General features: G+C 52.1%; 2 protein-coding genes and 1 pseudogene across 2 annotated transcripts; all 3 read left to right on the forward strand.

The window, feature by feature from the left end:
- Window positions 1–1,269: 1,269 nt before the first annotated feature.
- On the forward strand, window positions 1,270–4,086 carry LOC101777799 (annotated as a pseudogene).
- Window positions 4,087–4,969: 883 nt separating this feature from the next.
- LOC101779274 (receptor-like protein kinase FERONIA) lies at window positions 4,970–6,779 on the forward strand. The gene has a single exon (XM_004976566.2). It carries the CDS (start codon window positions 5,174–5,176, stop codon window positions 6,701–6,703), a length of 1,530 nt encoding a protein of 509 aa, XP_004976623.1. The 5' UTR covers window positions 4,970–5,173; the 3' UTR covers window positions 6,704–6,779.
- Window positions 6,780–9,253: 2,474 nt separating this feature from the next.
- Window positions 9,254–10,790, forward strand: LOC101779663 (E3 ubiquitin-protein ligase ATL4). The gene has a single exon (XM_004976567.3). The coding sequence runs from the start codon at window positions 9,458–9,460 to the stop codon at window positions 10,598–10,600; it is 1,143 nt and encodes a 380-aa protein (XP_004976624.1). The 5' UTR covers window positions 9,254–9,457; the 3' UTR covers window positions 10,601–10,790.
- The last annotated feature ends 5,032 nt before the right edge of the window (window positions 10,791–15,822 follow it).

A 15,822-nucleotide genomic window follows, 5' to 3' on the forward strand; every position in this document is an offset into this window, starting at 1 on the left:
AGATATTGGAACTCCCTCAGCCATAGGGGCGCTGCCGAATAGTTCCTCCTTCAACTATCATGTAAGACCGCCTTTGCATTCAGACAGTCTCTTGAGAATCATCCTCGAGCAGGCAATGAGTTTCGTAATTAGCCACGTTTAGTACTCGTAATTTGCATCCAAACATCCGATGTGACAGGTGTTAAACTTTAACAGGTGTTTCCCAAACACCCCCTACTCTTTTTTCCCTGGGTTTTAGAAAGGAGTTTCTGAAACATGAGCATGACGTTAGAATACGTGTCCTAGGAGTGTTGTGATATAATAGGCCTATAGGACTGATTTGGACACTTATCCTGGCCTTTAAGGAGCTAGCAATGTAAGTTGGGTCTCTTCACCTCCACATAAGAGGAGAGGGGATGCCCAAATTGTAATATCTATACATCAATAAAATGGAGAAGCACTAGACTACTTGCATTTGGACTTTTCTTGATTTTTGTTTGATGCGGTAATGTGATTTCACATGTATAAGTTTTTTTTCCTGAAATCAGGTACAAACGCACTCTCACACTACACACACGGGTACTTACCCTCTATAAGCACATTCGAGAATTTGGACTAACAAATCTTAAGAGTGATGAAATCACCACAGGCATTTCATTTCCAATGGGCACGCACATCGTCAACCATTGAAAGATAATGCCGTTGATTCTACTAAGTCAACGACTCAAATTCAAAAGACTAAGCTACGGTCCGTTCGGCAAATACTCGAGAGAGTTTCAACAAACCCCATGCCGTCTCATGCCTGGCGTACATTGTTTAGCATGTAATCTCTCTCTCTCTGTCTCTCTCTCATGCCGACAGTAGATTTGTGTTGAGTTGGAGAAAAGAGAGGAAAAGTGGACTGCAAACTTGTAGCCAGCGATGCACATATTCTAAAATTTGTGAGAGAACTAGCGTGTGTCTACCAAACTAATGTATGGGTGTGGTATTAGATGGCTATTGATGACATAACAGTACTAATAGAGGTACTATATAATTAAATCGATGTATTATTAGACATGCCGCTGTAGCGGTGCTATCATCGCCGGCTTGCCGGCGTTTATTGTAAACTCTCACTCGGGTGGGGACTTTCCTCCCCCCTAAGTTTATATGACGTGGAAATGCTCATTTTAGCGCGTAAACTAAAATTAGTGGAATGTACGCACGCTTGCTTAGCAACTTGTTTGCAGATAAAGATCACCAAAAACGACGACGACCCCTTCAGCGGACAGAAATCTTTAGCCGCCATGTCCATGGTCAAGAAGAAAGACGGCTTGATAAATGTTGATTGTACAAGAGTTTCTGACTATTTTTGTTGGCACAGAAAGCTTTAGCCGCCATGGCCACGGCTAAGAAGGTCCCAAAGACCTTCTCCTCAGGCTCAGCCTCGCCTACCTGCTGTGTGTTACTACCGTTTCCCATGCCACCTCGGTTAGCTTCAACTTCGACTTCTCCACTCCCGGCGCCCTCAGCCCCTCACCCAGTCCCGACCTCAAGTACATGTCCAACGCCACAGCCGCCGGCGATCGGATTGATCTGACCAAGGACACGGCCTGGAGCACGGGGCGCGTGGCATACGGGCTGCCGGTGCAGCTCTGGGACAACACCGGCAAGGTCGCCAGCTTCACCTCCAACTTCACCTTCGTCATCAAGCCACACAACAACACCTCTCAGGCATGGAGCTCATCCCAAAGGATTCCAACGGCGGCTTCCTCGGGCTCGTCAACAACCCCGGCAACCCGGCCAACACCTACTTCCCGGCGACCGTCGCCGTCGAGTTCGACGCGTTCAGGAACGTCTGGGACCCCAACAACACCGTGAACCACGTCGGCGTGGACGTCAACGGCATCGCGTCGGCGGCATACGCGGCGCTGCCCGACGGGTGCTTCAACGGGACCATGTCGGCGTGGGTCAGGTACGACGCCGACGCGGGCACGCTCTCCGCGACGCTCCGGTTCGACGATCAGCCGGGGTTGCTGGGCCTCTACAAAGTCAGCGCCCCCGTCGACTTCAGGGCAGTAGGGCTGCCGCAGCAGGCGGCGGTGGGCTTCTCGGCGGCCACCGGGGATTACGTCGAGCGCCATCAGATCCTTTCTTGGTCGTTCGAGTCCACTCTCGCCAACGTTGCCGTCGTCAACAAGGCCGGCAAGTGGCTTCCCCATTTCTTAGTTTTATTTCTTCTTCTTCGTTCTCTCTAGTGATTTGTGTTGTGTTGGTCATAACTAATCCATAAATAAAGTTTGGAACTTTGTTTATCATCTGCAAAATCACTCCGAGAATCCTGTATGCTCATCATCAGCGAATTATATGCACTGTTTTTACAAGCTTCTGCAATGGTCTTCGTGGTTATGTAATTGTGTCGCTCCTACGATTAACAGTCACCATATGTTGCTAACTGAATCTGTCTTTGAATGACAGAAAGCAAAACATCAAAGACGACACACATAGGCCTAATAGCCGGATTGGCATCCACTGGGACCGCCATACTGCTCATCATAGTGGCGTGGCTCTTCTACCGCGAGTACCAGAAAAGAAAGGGCACCAAGCAAAGGCAAAAGGATGCACCAAGAGACGGAGACATGGACGATGAGTTCAAGAAGGGGACAGGGCCTCGGAGATTCACCTACAGATAGCTGTCGAAGGCGACACGGGGATTCTCCGACGACTGGAAGCTCGGCGAGGGCGGCTTCGGTTCCGTCTACCGTGGGTTCTTGCAGGATCAGGGCCTTCATGTCGCCATCAAGAGGGTCTCCAAGACGTCGAAGCAGGGGAGGAGGGAGTACATCTCTGAGGTGACCATCATAAGCCGGCTCAGGCACCGCAATCTGGTGCAGCCTGTCGGGTGGTGCCACGAGGGCAACGAGCTCCTGCTCGTCTACGTGCTCATGACCAACGGCAGCCTCGAAACTCATCTCTACAGCACGAGCAACGTGCTGACGTGGCCAATCAGGTACGAACGAACATGGTCAACCAAATGAGGAACTAGTCGATCTCTTTGTTGAATTGCTGCTTAAATCTGCAAGGAAAAAAAGAGAGAAATGATCTGTTTAGTTTCTCTTTTGGGCGTCATCTCAGGTACAACATCATTCTTGGCATGGGGTCTGCCCTCCTGTACCTTCACCAGGAGTGGGAGCAGTGCGTGGTGCACCGGGACATCAAGCCGAGCAACGTGATGCTGGACGCGTCCTTCACCGCGAAGCTGGGCGACTTCGGCCTGGCGCGCCTCGTCGACCACACTTGCGCCGCGCGCACCACCATGGTAGCCGGCACGAGGGGCTACATCGACCCGGAGTGCGCGGTGACCTGCCGCGCCACCACCAGGTCCGACGTCTACAGCTTCGGCGTCGTCCTCCTCGAGATCGCCTGCGGCCGGAAGCCCGTCATCCACGAGGAGGACGAGGGTAGGGTGCTGCTCGTGCGGTGGGTTTGGGAGCTCTACGGGAGCGGCGAGCTCCTCGCCGCGGCGGACGCGCGGCTGCTCGACGCGCCGGAGGCGGAGGTGGAGCGCGCGCTGGTCGTGGGGCTCTGGTGCGCGCACCCGGACTCCGCGGCCCGGCCGTCCATCCGGCAGGCCATGGGCGTGCTCCAGTTCGAGGCGCCGCTGCCGGAGCTCCCGCTGGAGATGCCCGTGGCGATGTACGGGCCGCCTGGTGGCGGGGGTAACCCATCGAGCAACACCACGTCGTCGTCGTCCGGCCGGAGTGGCCGTAGCAGAGGGCGGACGTCGACTAGTGAGCAGACGGCGCACTCATCGTCCGCGTCGTCGTCGGCGAAGAGCGGCGCTCGGGAGACACGTTTCTCCACTTGCAACACGGGGAGTGCACAGGTGAATCCAACAGCGGACGCTCAGGAATGACCGAGCAATTTCAGTGCACACGCTGCTCGTCCTAGCTTCCTGATACATCACTGGATGGTTATGTACAGAGGAAGTTGCTGGATTAGGTTCTGGCCACTCCTACAGAAAGCAAAGGTCAGACATACATATGTGTTAGGCCTGTCTACCCGTGGAGATGGCGATGGTGTGCATTTTACATCAAATTTGGGTGGAGGTTTACCATTGGAGTAAGTTTACGGTATAATTGAAGGAGAGCATATCCTGTACTCCCACCCTCTCATCTACTCCCGTACTCCCGCACAAAAAAAAACCCAACCAAAATGTGCATGTAAAATTCAACCAAAAATATGGATGGATAGACGATGCAAATATCTAAGTTCATGCAAAATTTTAGATGCAACAAAAATCTGTGCAAGGAAATACAAAAAAGTGAAATCAGCACTTCAATAGTGCGGGTTGCACCTGTTCATCTCTAGACCCGCACCAGATACGTTCTCATAATTGAAGTTCATTCGCTGCTTGTCCTAGCTTGCTGTTACAGCATCGGATGGTTATACAGGGAACTTACTGGATTAGGTTCTTGCCACTTGTACAGAAGGCAGGGATCAAACATACAATGCCTTAAGGCCTGCCTACTACTGGAGATGCGTTAATATGCTTTGATTTGAGGCAAAGGCTCCGTAGTCCGTACTGTTACCATGGTGGAACCAAGGAATGCTGTTTCACCAACCCAGCACCAGTGACCACGGATCGATCACCGACGAGCGAGCAGTCGTGCGCAGAACACACGCACCGTGTTAAAAGATCAAAACGACCCAAGTCGCCCAAGCCGGCTTCCGCAAGGAACATCGATCGCGTTCAGCTGCCAGTTTGTGCTCGAATCCTCCTCGTGGGAGGCGGCTAGCTGGATGCCGGGTTAGCCGCCATCTGTGCGGTGGCTTACAGTTCATCCCCAGCACTTGGGGCACGACTCGTTTGTGTCACTGCCTGACTGGGTCGCGGGCTCGGTTCAACGCATGGTTTATCCACTAATTAATTAATTTATTAAATCTCGCCGACTGCATTGAATTAGGCCCGGAAGTGACACGGTGGGGTGTGGAATCTGTTCGCCGCTCCGCGTCGTGAACACGCGCGCACCGGAGCATCGTCGCCTCGTCGTCGGCATGGCCATGGCCGCATGAAATAGAGTGGAAGGTCTCCATCGCCACTGCCCTATTTATCCTCTTCCCAGCTGATGATGCACTCACTACACACCGAACGAGCAAGAACGCTCGCGCCTCCCATGACATTTGATTCCACGCCATCCGCAGCTAGAACCTAATGGCCTTCGCAGCTTTGCTCCCGCGCCTCACCCTGCTGACCCTCGCCGTGTCGCTCGCCGCCGCGGCGAGCGGCGACAACACCACAACCGTCGCCGGGCAGATCCGCGTGAACTGCGGCGCTTCCGTCTCGGCCGCCGACTCGGACGGCCGGACGTGGGACCGCGACGCGCCGTCGGTGGGCGGAGGCGTCGCGGCCGGCGCGCCGTACGAGGACCCCTCGCTCCCGTCCGCCGTCCCGTACATGACGGCGCGCGTGTTTGGCTCCGCCCACACCTACTCCTTCCCCGTGCGCCCCGGGCGCGTGTTCCTCCGCCTCTTCTTCTACCCGGCGGACTACGGCGGCCGCGGCGCGGGCGACGCGCTCTTCGGCGTCGCCGCGGGAGGCGTCACGCTCCTCCGCGACTTCAACGCGTCCCAGACCGCGCTCGCGCTCAACGCCGCCTGCCTCGTGCGCGAGTTCTCCCTCAACGTCAGCGCCGGCGGCCTCGACGTCACCTTCACCCCGTCCTCCAGCGCCCACTACGCGTTCGTGAACGGCATCGAGATCGTGCCCACGCCGGCCGACGTGGTCGCGAAGCCCGTGCCGACCTTCGCCAACGGCGGGCGCACGGCCCCGATGCCGATCCGCGCTGACACGGCGTTCCAGACCATGTACCGGCTCAACGTCGGCGGCACGGCCGTCTCTCCCGGCAACGACTCCGGCCTCCTCTACCGCTCGTGGGACGAGGACTCCGCTTACATATACGGCGCGGCCTTCGGCGTGAGCTACCCCAAGGACAGCAACGTCACCATCCAGTACCCGCCGTCGGTGCCGCCGTACGTTGCGCCGAAGGGCATGTACGCGTCGGCGAGGTCGATGGGCCCGTCCGCGCAGGTCAACCTGAACTACAACCTCACCTGGATCCTCCCCGTCGACGCCGGGTTCTACTACATCTTGCGGCTCCACTTCTGCGAGATCCAGTACCCGATCACGCGCGTGAACCAGCGCGTCTTCTACGTCTACATCAACAACCAGACGGCGCAGGCGGGCATGGACGTGATCGCCTGGAGCGGCGGCATCGGCCGGCCGGCGTACGTCGACTACCTCGTCGTCACGGCGCCGGGCGCCGGCCAGACGGACCTGTGGGTCGCGCTGTACCCGGACGTGAAGACCTTGCCGGAGTACTACGACGCCATCCTGAACGGGCTCGAGGTGTTCAAGCTCCAGACGTACGACACCGACAGCCTCGCCGGGCCCAACCCGCCGCTGCCAGCGGAAAACGCGGCGGCGGACGACGACGGCAGCGGGGCGCGACCCAAGAAAAAGAAGAATGGCGCGTTTGTGGCAGGATGGGCCGCTGCCGCATGTGGCCTCCTTGCGGTGCTGGTGGGCTGCCTCTGCGCGTGGGCTCTCTGCAGGCGGAAGTCCAAGGCCGCCACGTCGGCGATTGTTGACGTCCCGGAGAAGCCTACCGTACATGAAACGCCGGCTTCTGGCCTTCATGGCCCAACAGAAACCTGCGTTTTCTCCGTTAGGGCCGAAAAATAACGTAATTTCCCTACCGTTAACTGTAACTGGGCCATTATAATTGGGCCGCGAAAATGGAAGATCCCTTTGCAACTTTCTTCTCTGCTTCCCTGTGCCCTCCTTTTCTTCAGCTTCAGAGTCCCAGTGAGCACCAACTGCGTGTCTGCGTGTGCGCTGCCGGAGGCCGAGCAGACGTTTTGGGTTAGGTTGCCGCTGCTTTTCGGTCATCTTGGTGAACAACAAGCTGCTAACAAATTTGGCCGGATCTGGCTCCGATTCCTCGTCACGGAGTCCGCGCTTCGCCCAGAACTCGTGGTGGACCAACCGAAATGGAAGCTTGGAAGGGTTTCTTCCGTGCGGATCCAGGCAAAGAAAGCGCCGCGTCCCGCGCGACAGAATTCCCGGGTGATGTCACGGGCGAATTAGGTCACTCGCGGCACCATCACGGAGATCGCATGGTGTCACCCCGTGCCAACCGGTATCAGCACACGTATGGTTTGGTTGGATCTCTCCCAGCAGGAGTTTCAGGTAGCTTTGCTAACTGCTAAGCTCATCTTTTAAAAAAGTGTGTAAGCTACATCATTGAGCTGGATTGACTACTCATCAGTAGTAGTAGCCCGTGGCACATCGTCAGGTAATCAACATCCATGCTATGATCTATGTCAGTCTAGCGAGAGTTTGGTGGCTGCAGCCATCGCACGGCGTTGTCTTGTGTTAGATTCTTACTCTTGCCAGTAAATTCATCCGTCGACATGCTGTCGTTTTCAAAGTTACCAAGGAGTAAAGGTGAACGGGAAGAACTCAGGTGCTCGGCGACAATGAGACTCTGACAAGACAGTTCGAGCTCATTTCTTCCATTCTGGTGGCGCCACCGTCAGAGCTGGAGAGCTACTCCATCTCCATCCACGCGAAAGTTTTTAGCGCCTGGCACCATCATGGTTCATGAGAGCGCGACATCAGTAAGATCGATGGGAAAGGGTAGGAAAGAAATGGCACCCAGGACAGGACACAGTGCGCAAGTGCATCCCATGCCCATCATAACTGAGGCGGCAAAAGGTGAGCGCCATGAGGCAGGGAATTCATCACCAAAGCGGCCGTCCTTTACACCACCCCGGATACGGCTCTCCAACTGTAGCCACGGCGACACGGAGGCTGGGGACTCGGGAGAGCCAAGGCCAATTGAGGAACCCGACCCGGCCGGCCGGCGCATGCTAAGTGTGCAAGCCAAGCAAAGCCTTTTCGTGATTCCTTGCTTTGGATTAAAAGGCACGGGCCTCTTCATCTCTCGCGCACTAACGAAAGACCCCTTTCACAGTAGCCTTGTGAGCTGTGCAGCTGTCCTCCATTTTGGGGCAAATTCTTTTTACTGGCAAAAGCATGGTTCTAGGAGACCGCTGGTCATCATCAGTAAACTCTGATGCTGTGGTTCTGAACCAGGGATGCTCAAATAGGAGTAACAGCCTGACATCCCAGACCATGCAACTATGCAAACCAGTTATGATTCCTTGTGATGCTCGTCAAGTGGCAACTACCAGTACTGCTAATCTAGTGATTACCGATGGGTACAAAATATCAATACCCCTCTTATCTGCACGGGCGATGTACATGTGCTGCCGCCTGTGGATCCAAGTGACCGAACGGAGGTGTAATCATGGATCTCCAACTCACTCCTAGCAATGCCGCACGCCCCTCGTATAATTAATGACGCGACATCTTCCGAGCAAATTCTACCCCATTTCATCGTTTTCTCCTCCTCCCATCGTTTTCATTCTCGTTTCTCATCCTGGGGTCATCTTCTCGTTGATCGTTGTGCTGCAAAACTTGTCACCCGATGAAGCCACGCCATCGCTCATCATAAGGAGGCAAGGGGCTACTTCCCGCTACGTGTTCTAAATCCTTGTTTACAATCTCGCGCACACGCAAATCCCCGTAGTATGTTTTTTTAGAAAATGGAATTTTTTTCCGACATCTGCGACGTCACAGCATATACGTATGGCAAGTCGACACTATTATATGCACGCCGATTTACGGTTTACGCTACCTTTGCATCGTATCGGGTACGTACGTGTACGTACGTCCCTGGATCCGACGGCTTTTATACGCTTCCCCTAATGGTTTGGTGCTGGTGGGATACAGTACAGCATCGAGGATCTACGGTGCGGTACATACGTACAGAGCTACAGGAGTAATGCTGCCGTGTCCGGAGATGGCCGGCCGGCGGCCCCATCAGAAAGGAGGTGTATACTGTATCAACAAAATCGTTGTCGATCTGATGCCCTTGCGATGGATTCGGTCGGATTGATGGCTCGATGTACTGCAATCAATACTTGTCGGTCAGTGCATGCTCTGCGTGATGCATCCTGTATAGTGCTCCACCTCCGGTGATTAGTTGGTCGGGATGGAAGGATTACGGGAGTGGTTAAGGAAGAGTAGAGATCAGTCGTCCAAGTCCAAGACAGTGACATGAAACGCCATTACAGGAGTAGTGCAGTTGCAAATGCAGAGTGAAGACGTGGTTTGGTTTGGTTTGGAAGGCTGCTGAACCTGAACTCCATTCCTCCGGCTGCAGGGATTTGGACTTTGGAGTGAGAACTGAGCTGAGCGCACCCGGCAAGGCTACGCAACCACTATTTACTCCCGGCCTCTGCTTCCGCTGCACACCACCGCGCCGCGCCAAGCCACGCACTCCAAAGACCCGCGCGAATAAAAGCCGCGGCGCACCCCATCCCGGGTCTCGCGGTGAAACCCATCGTCCTCCCAGCCTCGCTCGCCATCATGTCCTCCTCCACCTCTTCTCTCCAGCCGCCTCCCGCCGCCGCGATCGGCGGCACCTCCCCCTACTCCGCGTCCTCGTCGTTCCTCCCGTCCTTCATGATCATCGCAGCACTGCTCGCCTTCGTCTTCCTCGCCTCCGTCTCCATCCACCTCCTGCTCCGCTTCCTCTCCGACCGCTCCTCCTCCTCGCCGTCGTCCGCCGGTCCTTCGCTCCCCCGGACCCACCGCGACGGCGAAGCTGCGGGCTCGACCGGGAGCGCGGCGGGTGATTCCGCGCCGAGACCACCCGCGGCGGCCGCGGCCGAGGGCGGGGGGAAGAAGGAGGAGGCCCCGGCCGACGAGAAGCAGCGGCTGATCGACTCGCTGCCGCTGTTCACGATGGCGTCGGCGCTGGCGGCGCTGCCCAAGAGCTCGCCCGACTGCGCGGTCTGCCTGTCCCCGTTCACGCCCGACGCGGAGCTGCGGCTGCTCCCGGCGTGCCGCCACGCGTTCCACGCCGCCTGCGTGGACGCTTGGCTCCGCACCACGCCGTCCTGCCCGCTCTGCCGCGCCGCCGTCGCGCCACTTCACCCCTCGCTCACCGCCGCCATGCTCGCCGCCGCGCAGCAGCAGCAGCAGCCGGCGCAGAGGGGCCGGCCCGGGTCGAGCTTCCTCGTGGAGATCGGCACCGTCAGCAACCGCGGCTCGTCCCCTGCGGCCGCCCGCGGCGGCGGCGACAGGAACAGCCGCACCTACTCGCTCGGCTCCTTCAACTACCAGATCGACGAGGAGGTGGAGGCCGTGGTGTCCCGCGTCGCGCGCATCATCGCCGCGAGGGAATCGAGCACCGTCAAGGAGGACAAACCCCCGGCCGAGGAGGGGTCGGCGCCGGCGCCGGCGCCGTCGCCTCCCGGCGAAGCGGTGGCCGAGGCGGCGGGCTCCTCGCGCGGGTGGCTGCGGGAGTACGTGGACCGGCTTGCCTCGTCGGCCTACACGTTCTCCGAGCGGTGGAGCTCGCGGTGGAGCCAGGGAGGTCAGCAGCGGCAGGAGGAGCCTTGGCTGTGGGACGCGGAGGCCGCCGCGGGGATGTCGGCGCCGCCGGGGTCGGACGACGAGGAGGAGACGGCGTTCATGGTCATGTACCGCTGGATCGCCGGGGTGTAAACGTAGCCGCATAAAGTTAATCACGAGGGCTTCTGTGTCAATGTTGCTAGTTCAGGACTTCAGGTGATCCGAAAGCTTTGGAAGCTTGTGTTGACTGTGGTGCATGGTGGCAGGCGTCAGCCACAGCGGTGTATCGGCATTTGGGCCTTGTTTAGTTGGCCAATTTGGGAGATGCAAAATTCCTGTTCCAGCACTGTAGCACACTGTAGCATTTCGTTTGTATTTGCGAATTATTGTCCAAACATTGACTAATTAGGCTCAAAAGATTCGTCTCGCAAAGTACAACAAAACTGTGCAATTAGTTTTTAATTTCATCTACATTTAGTATTACATGCATGTACCGCAAGTTTGATGTGATGGAGAATCTTCTTTTTGCATAGTGTCAAAATTGGGAGTTGGGGAGTAACTAAACATGGCCTTGCACATAGTTCATGGGTCCTCGGAGTTCGCATTTTGGAACGCGAGGAGATAAGACGCCGGGATTAGAAAAAGTGCATGCAGAACTGTTACTACTACTTGTAGCATATTCTGTGGTTTTCTCAACTGCAGTTTTTTTCCCCTTTCTCCAAGCATGTGGCTGTGTCATCTGCCATGTACTCATACATGTGTCACAACTCACAACGTGGCAATTGTCGCAAGTGACAGCATGGACGTAACGCCTGACGGCACGGCAAAGCGATGGCATCCGCGTAGCGTAGACTGCACAGAAGGTTTACTGCATTGGTAATGAATGTGAGAACAGGGGATGTGATTCCTTCTACTCGAACACATCGAGAATTCCAAATCCTATGACGAATGGGCACATCGTTTTTGATCAATGTTAAGAAACATCCGGTCTTGGTCTTGCAGACGCTCGAGTTGACAACAATGCCCTCAAAAAAAAATCAGAGAGTTGAAAACAAGATTGATGTCCGTTAGAGTATCAGGCAGGCGCATCCATGGTGTAGGTACCCGCGAGCCTACTGATTTTGGAAGAGGGACTGCACGTCTGCACTGACAGTCACTAGGTACGGGCAGGCGCACGTCGCGCAGGAACGGACATGTGCGATGCAAGCCGGTTCCCATCTGAGCCCAGGACCGTCGGCACGACGACGAGCCGCTTGCCGCCACGCACAGCTGCGACTGCGCGGCGGCCGAGGGAAAGCGGAGCCGGAGGCGGGACCTGATTGATAGAATTTTCTTGGACATCCACGTGTGAATCTAGCAGGTAATTAACTTAATCTTAGAATAAACAACAACATGTTTCGTGGTTAACCGAGAGAGTGAGAGAGTGACAGAGAGAGTAGGGTCACCGACCATCACGCTTGGAGGACGAGCTCACCATGGCAGTGATAGCGGCGTTGACGACGAGTGTGGGCGGCGACGGCGCAGCGCAGGGGCGGTGGAGCTTCCCGCCGCTTCAGCGCTAGGATGATCGGTCTAGAGTTTATCATGTGGTTTTGGTGGGCACAGTGAACCCTTGCATGCGTGCCCCCGGCCCCCACCTTTCTCTTTGTTGCGCTGCGTGATGGGAGCCCGCCAACCATGTTCGGTTGGGCGCCCTCGATCAAGGCGCAATCGAGGAGTTCGGTCCAGTCGTGGACTGAGTCGGATGAGATCGAAACTAACATTCTCCCTCTTGATCTCATCTTATACTTAAGCTTAGTCTTAAACTTGGAATACTTAACTTAGCACCCATTTCATCATAGATCAGTGTATAGAGCATGCCTCATCATAATAGTTGGTTACGTACTATCAGATTCAACAGCTACAATACATCTTTCTATTTTGAAACATATTCTTATTATGGACCCTTAGTATCCAAGGATCATAGGCTTTCCCGTAAACTCATGCCTGCTAAGTATTTTCTGAATATATTGAGCGGTAAGTCTTTCATGAACGGATCAGCGAGCATTTCCTTTGTTCTTATATGCTCTAGACTAATAGTACGATTCTAGATTTTCTCTTTTACAACATAAAACTTCATGTCAATGTGTTTGGCAGCACCACTTGACTTATTGTTGTGAGCATAAAATAATGTTGGCTCATTGTCGCAGTACATCTTGAGTGGCTTTTGAATGCTGTCTACCACTTTCAACCTGTGTACAAATTTCTTTAGCCATTTTGCTTATCCCGTAATCTCATAACATGCTACAAACTCGGCATATATTGTGAACGATGCAATGACGGTTTGCTTGGACCTTTTCCACAATATGGCTCCACATGCGAGAGTGAATATATAACCTGATGTGGACTTTCTATCGTCTACATCTCCCGCAAAATCTGAATATGAGTACCTCCTATTTCTAGGGAATCAACTCTTCTGTATGTTAACATTAGACCTTTCGTGCCTTGCGTATATCACAATTTCTTTACCATTCTTCAGTGATCTATTCCTGGATTATCCTGATATTTGCCAAGTATCCCAGTCACAAAAAGCGTTAGGGCATGTACATACTTGAGCATACATTAAGCTTCCGACAGCTGAAGCATATGGAACCACTTTCATTTGATCGATCTCGTATTGATTCCTGGGACACTGAAAAATTTCCAAATCTATCGCCCTTGACTAGGGAGTAGGCGTATGTTTACTCGCATGCATACTATATTTCTAGAATATTTTCCAAGTATGCCTTTTGCGATAATCCTAAAACCCCTTTTTTCTATCTCGGTGAATTTCAATTCTTAAAACGAACGATGCTTCACCAAGATCTTTCATGTTAAAATTCGAGGATAAAAATTTCTTCATCTCCAATAGCAGATTAACATTACTACTAGCGCCAAATTTTCTTATAGTTTCATAAATTTTAAAGACCATTGTCTAGAGGCTTGTTTTAATCCGTAAATGGATTTCTTCAAGCGGCATCCCATATGTTCTTTTCCTTCCATGACAAAACCTTTGGATTGTGCCATGTAAACATTTTCATTCAAATCCCCGTTAAGAACTGCCGTCTTTACATCCATGATGTAATTCTAAGTCATAGTGCGCCACTAAAGCCATAATGATTCTAAAGGAATCCTTACACGAGACTAGAAAAATTTGTCTCATTATAATCTATTTCTTCTCTTTGCGTGAAGTCTTTTGCCACAAGTCGCGCTTTATATCTTTGTACATTCCCTTTGGAGTCACATTTTGTTTTGTAGACCCATTTACAGCCTACTGTCTTGGCTCCTTTAGGAATTTCTTCTAAATCCCAGGCTTTATTGCTACTCATGGATCTCATTTCTTCTTCCATAACTTCAAGCCACTTTGATGAGTGAGCGCTTCTCATGGCTTCTTCAAATGAGGTGGGATCTTCCTCCATTTGAACTTCTTTACTAACGTAGACTTTGTCCTTTAGGGGCCTCAACATTTGACACATCTTCCATATGGGGCTGTTGCAGCTCATCCTCATATGTGACAACAGGTTCTATAGGATCCTGAAGGTCATGTTCCTCATATTCATTTGTTGTTGCCATGGGAGAACTAACAGCAAGTGATATTACCATAGTGTCTTGCACTATTGGTGCAGCAGCAACAGGTATTGAGAAAAACGGTTCCTAAATCATCGGAGTGGGTATGCATACCCACTTCTCCTCACGGCTAATTTCTCGGGCTACCATGCTCCCCCTGATCATCTCATCCTCCAAAAAGAAAGCGTGTCTCGTTTCTACAAACTTAGTATGTCTATCAGGACAATAGAAACGATAACCTTTTGACTTATCTGGATAGCCAATGAAATGGTAACTGACTGTCTTAGGATCTAGTTTCCTAATATTTAGGTTAAATATTTTAGCCTTAGTCGGACAGCCCCACACACGCAAAAAGTTCATCGAGGGTTCTCTTCCAGTCCACAACTCATATGATGTTTTAGATACCGACTTACTCAGAACCCGATTAAAAATGTGAATGACGGTTTTTAATGCCTCCACCCACAAATTAATCCGTAAAGTGGAGTAACTTATTATACTTCTCAACATATCCATTAATGTACGGTTGTGTCTTTCAGCTACTCCGTTCTGCTGAGGTTCACCCGGTGTGGAGTACTGGGCAACTATGCCATTTTCATGCAAGGAACTTGCAAAAGGTTCAGGAACTTGACCATATGAGGTATGTCGACCGTAGTACTCCCCCCTCCCCCCACCCCCACTATCGGATCTTACTATCTTAATCTTTAAATTATGTTGATTTCCTACTTCAGTCTTAAATATCTTAAATTTATCCAATGCTTCTGATCGCTCCTTAATTGGATAAATATAGCCATAACATGAATAATCATCTATGAATGTTATAAATGAATTATAACCATCCACAGATGTCACTAGAAACGGACCACAGATGTCTGTGTGAATTATTTCTATAATTCCTGTATTTCGTTTGGTGTCTTTCTTAATTTTTTTAACATACTTTATCTTAATGCAATTGATGCATTGCTCTAATCTGAAAATTCAAAGGGCGGAAGAATTGATTCCTTAATTAATCGTTCAATTCTCCCCCTCGAAATATGGTCTAAATGACAGTGCCATAATGTCGAAGATACGTCATCAATTCTTTTCCGCTTATTTCTTACATTCATAGACGAGGAGGCATTCATATTCTCAGCGCTTACAACATTCACAATCTCACCAAGTGATAGCAAATAAAGCTCATCTTGTCTGAAGGCAAGACCAACACACGTGTTATTAAACTTAATCTTACATTGTCCGTCACCAAAGTGACAAGAAAATCCATCATTGTCTAAGCGCGAGACACTTATTAAATTTCTACGCAAAGAGGGTATATAGAGAATATCTCGTAGATAAAAGTACAAAACCATCAATTAATTCTAATGGGAGTTCTCCAATGGCTTCGACTTTAGCTTCGACGCCATTTGCTACCTTAATGTTTTTTTCTCCTCTTTGCAAGGTCCTCCTTGTATGGAATCCTTGTAATGAATATGCAATATGATTAGTTGCACCTGAATCAATCCACCAAGTAGATTTTTCATAACTTAAATACAAAGACTCATATACGAATGTAATAAGATCCTCACCTTTTTTACACAGATGCTTCATGAAATCCACACAATCCTTCTGATAGTATCCCTTCTTCTTGCACTACTTGTAAGTGTCCTTATCCACCACCACTTTATGGTTTGATGTCTAATGGTGATCATTTTGTGGAGCCTTTCCACATGCCTTAGAAGAGGAGGTATTGTCCCACTGAGGTTTTCCTTATGGCTTAGAATTATTGTTATAATAGCTTCTCTTCTTAGGGGGCGTTT

This window comes from Setaria italica, chromosome VII (assembly GCF_000263155.2).
Source record: "Setaria italica strain Yugu1 chromosome VII, Setaria_italica_v2.0, whole genome shotgun sequence".
Taxonomy (NCBI): Eukaryota; Viridiplantae; Streptophyta; class Magnoliopsida; order Poales; family Poaceae; genus Setaria; species Setaria italica.

Excerpts from the sequence above, each read along its gene's own strand:
- LOC101779274 (XM_004976566.2), top strand. The coding sequence starts at position 5,174 with ATGGCCTTCGCAGCTTTGCTCCCGCGCCTCACCCTGCTGACCCTCGCC.
- LOC101779663 (XM_004976567.3), top strand. The coding sequence starts at position 9,458 with ATGTCCTCCTCCACCTCTTCTCTCCAGCCGCCTCCCGCCGCCGCGATC.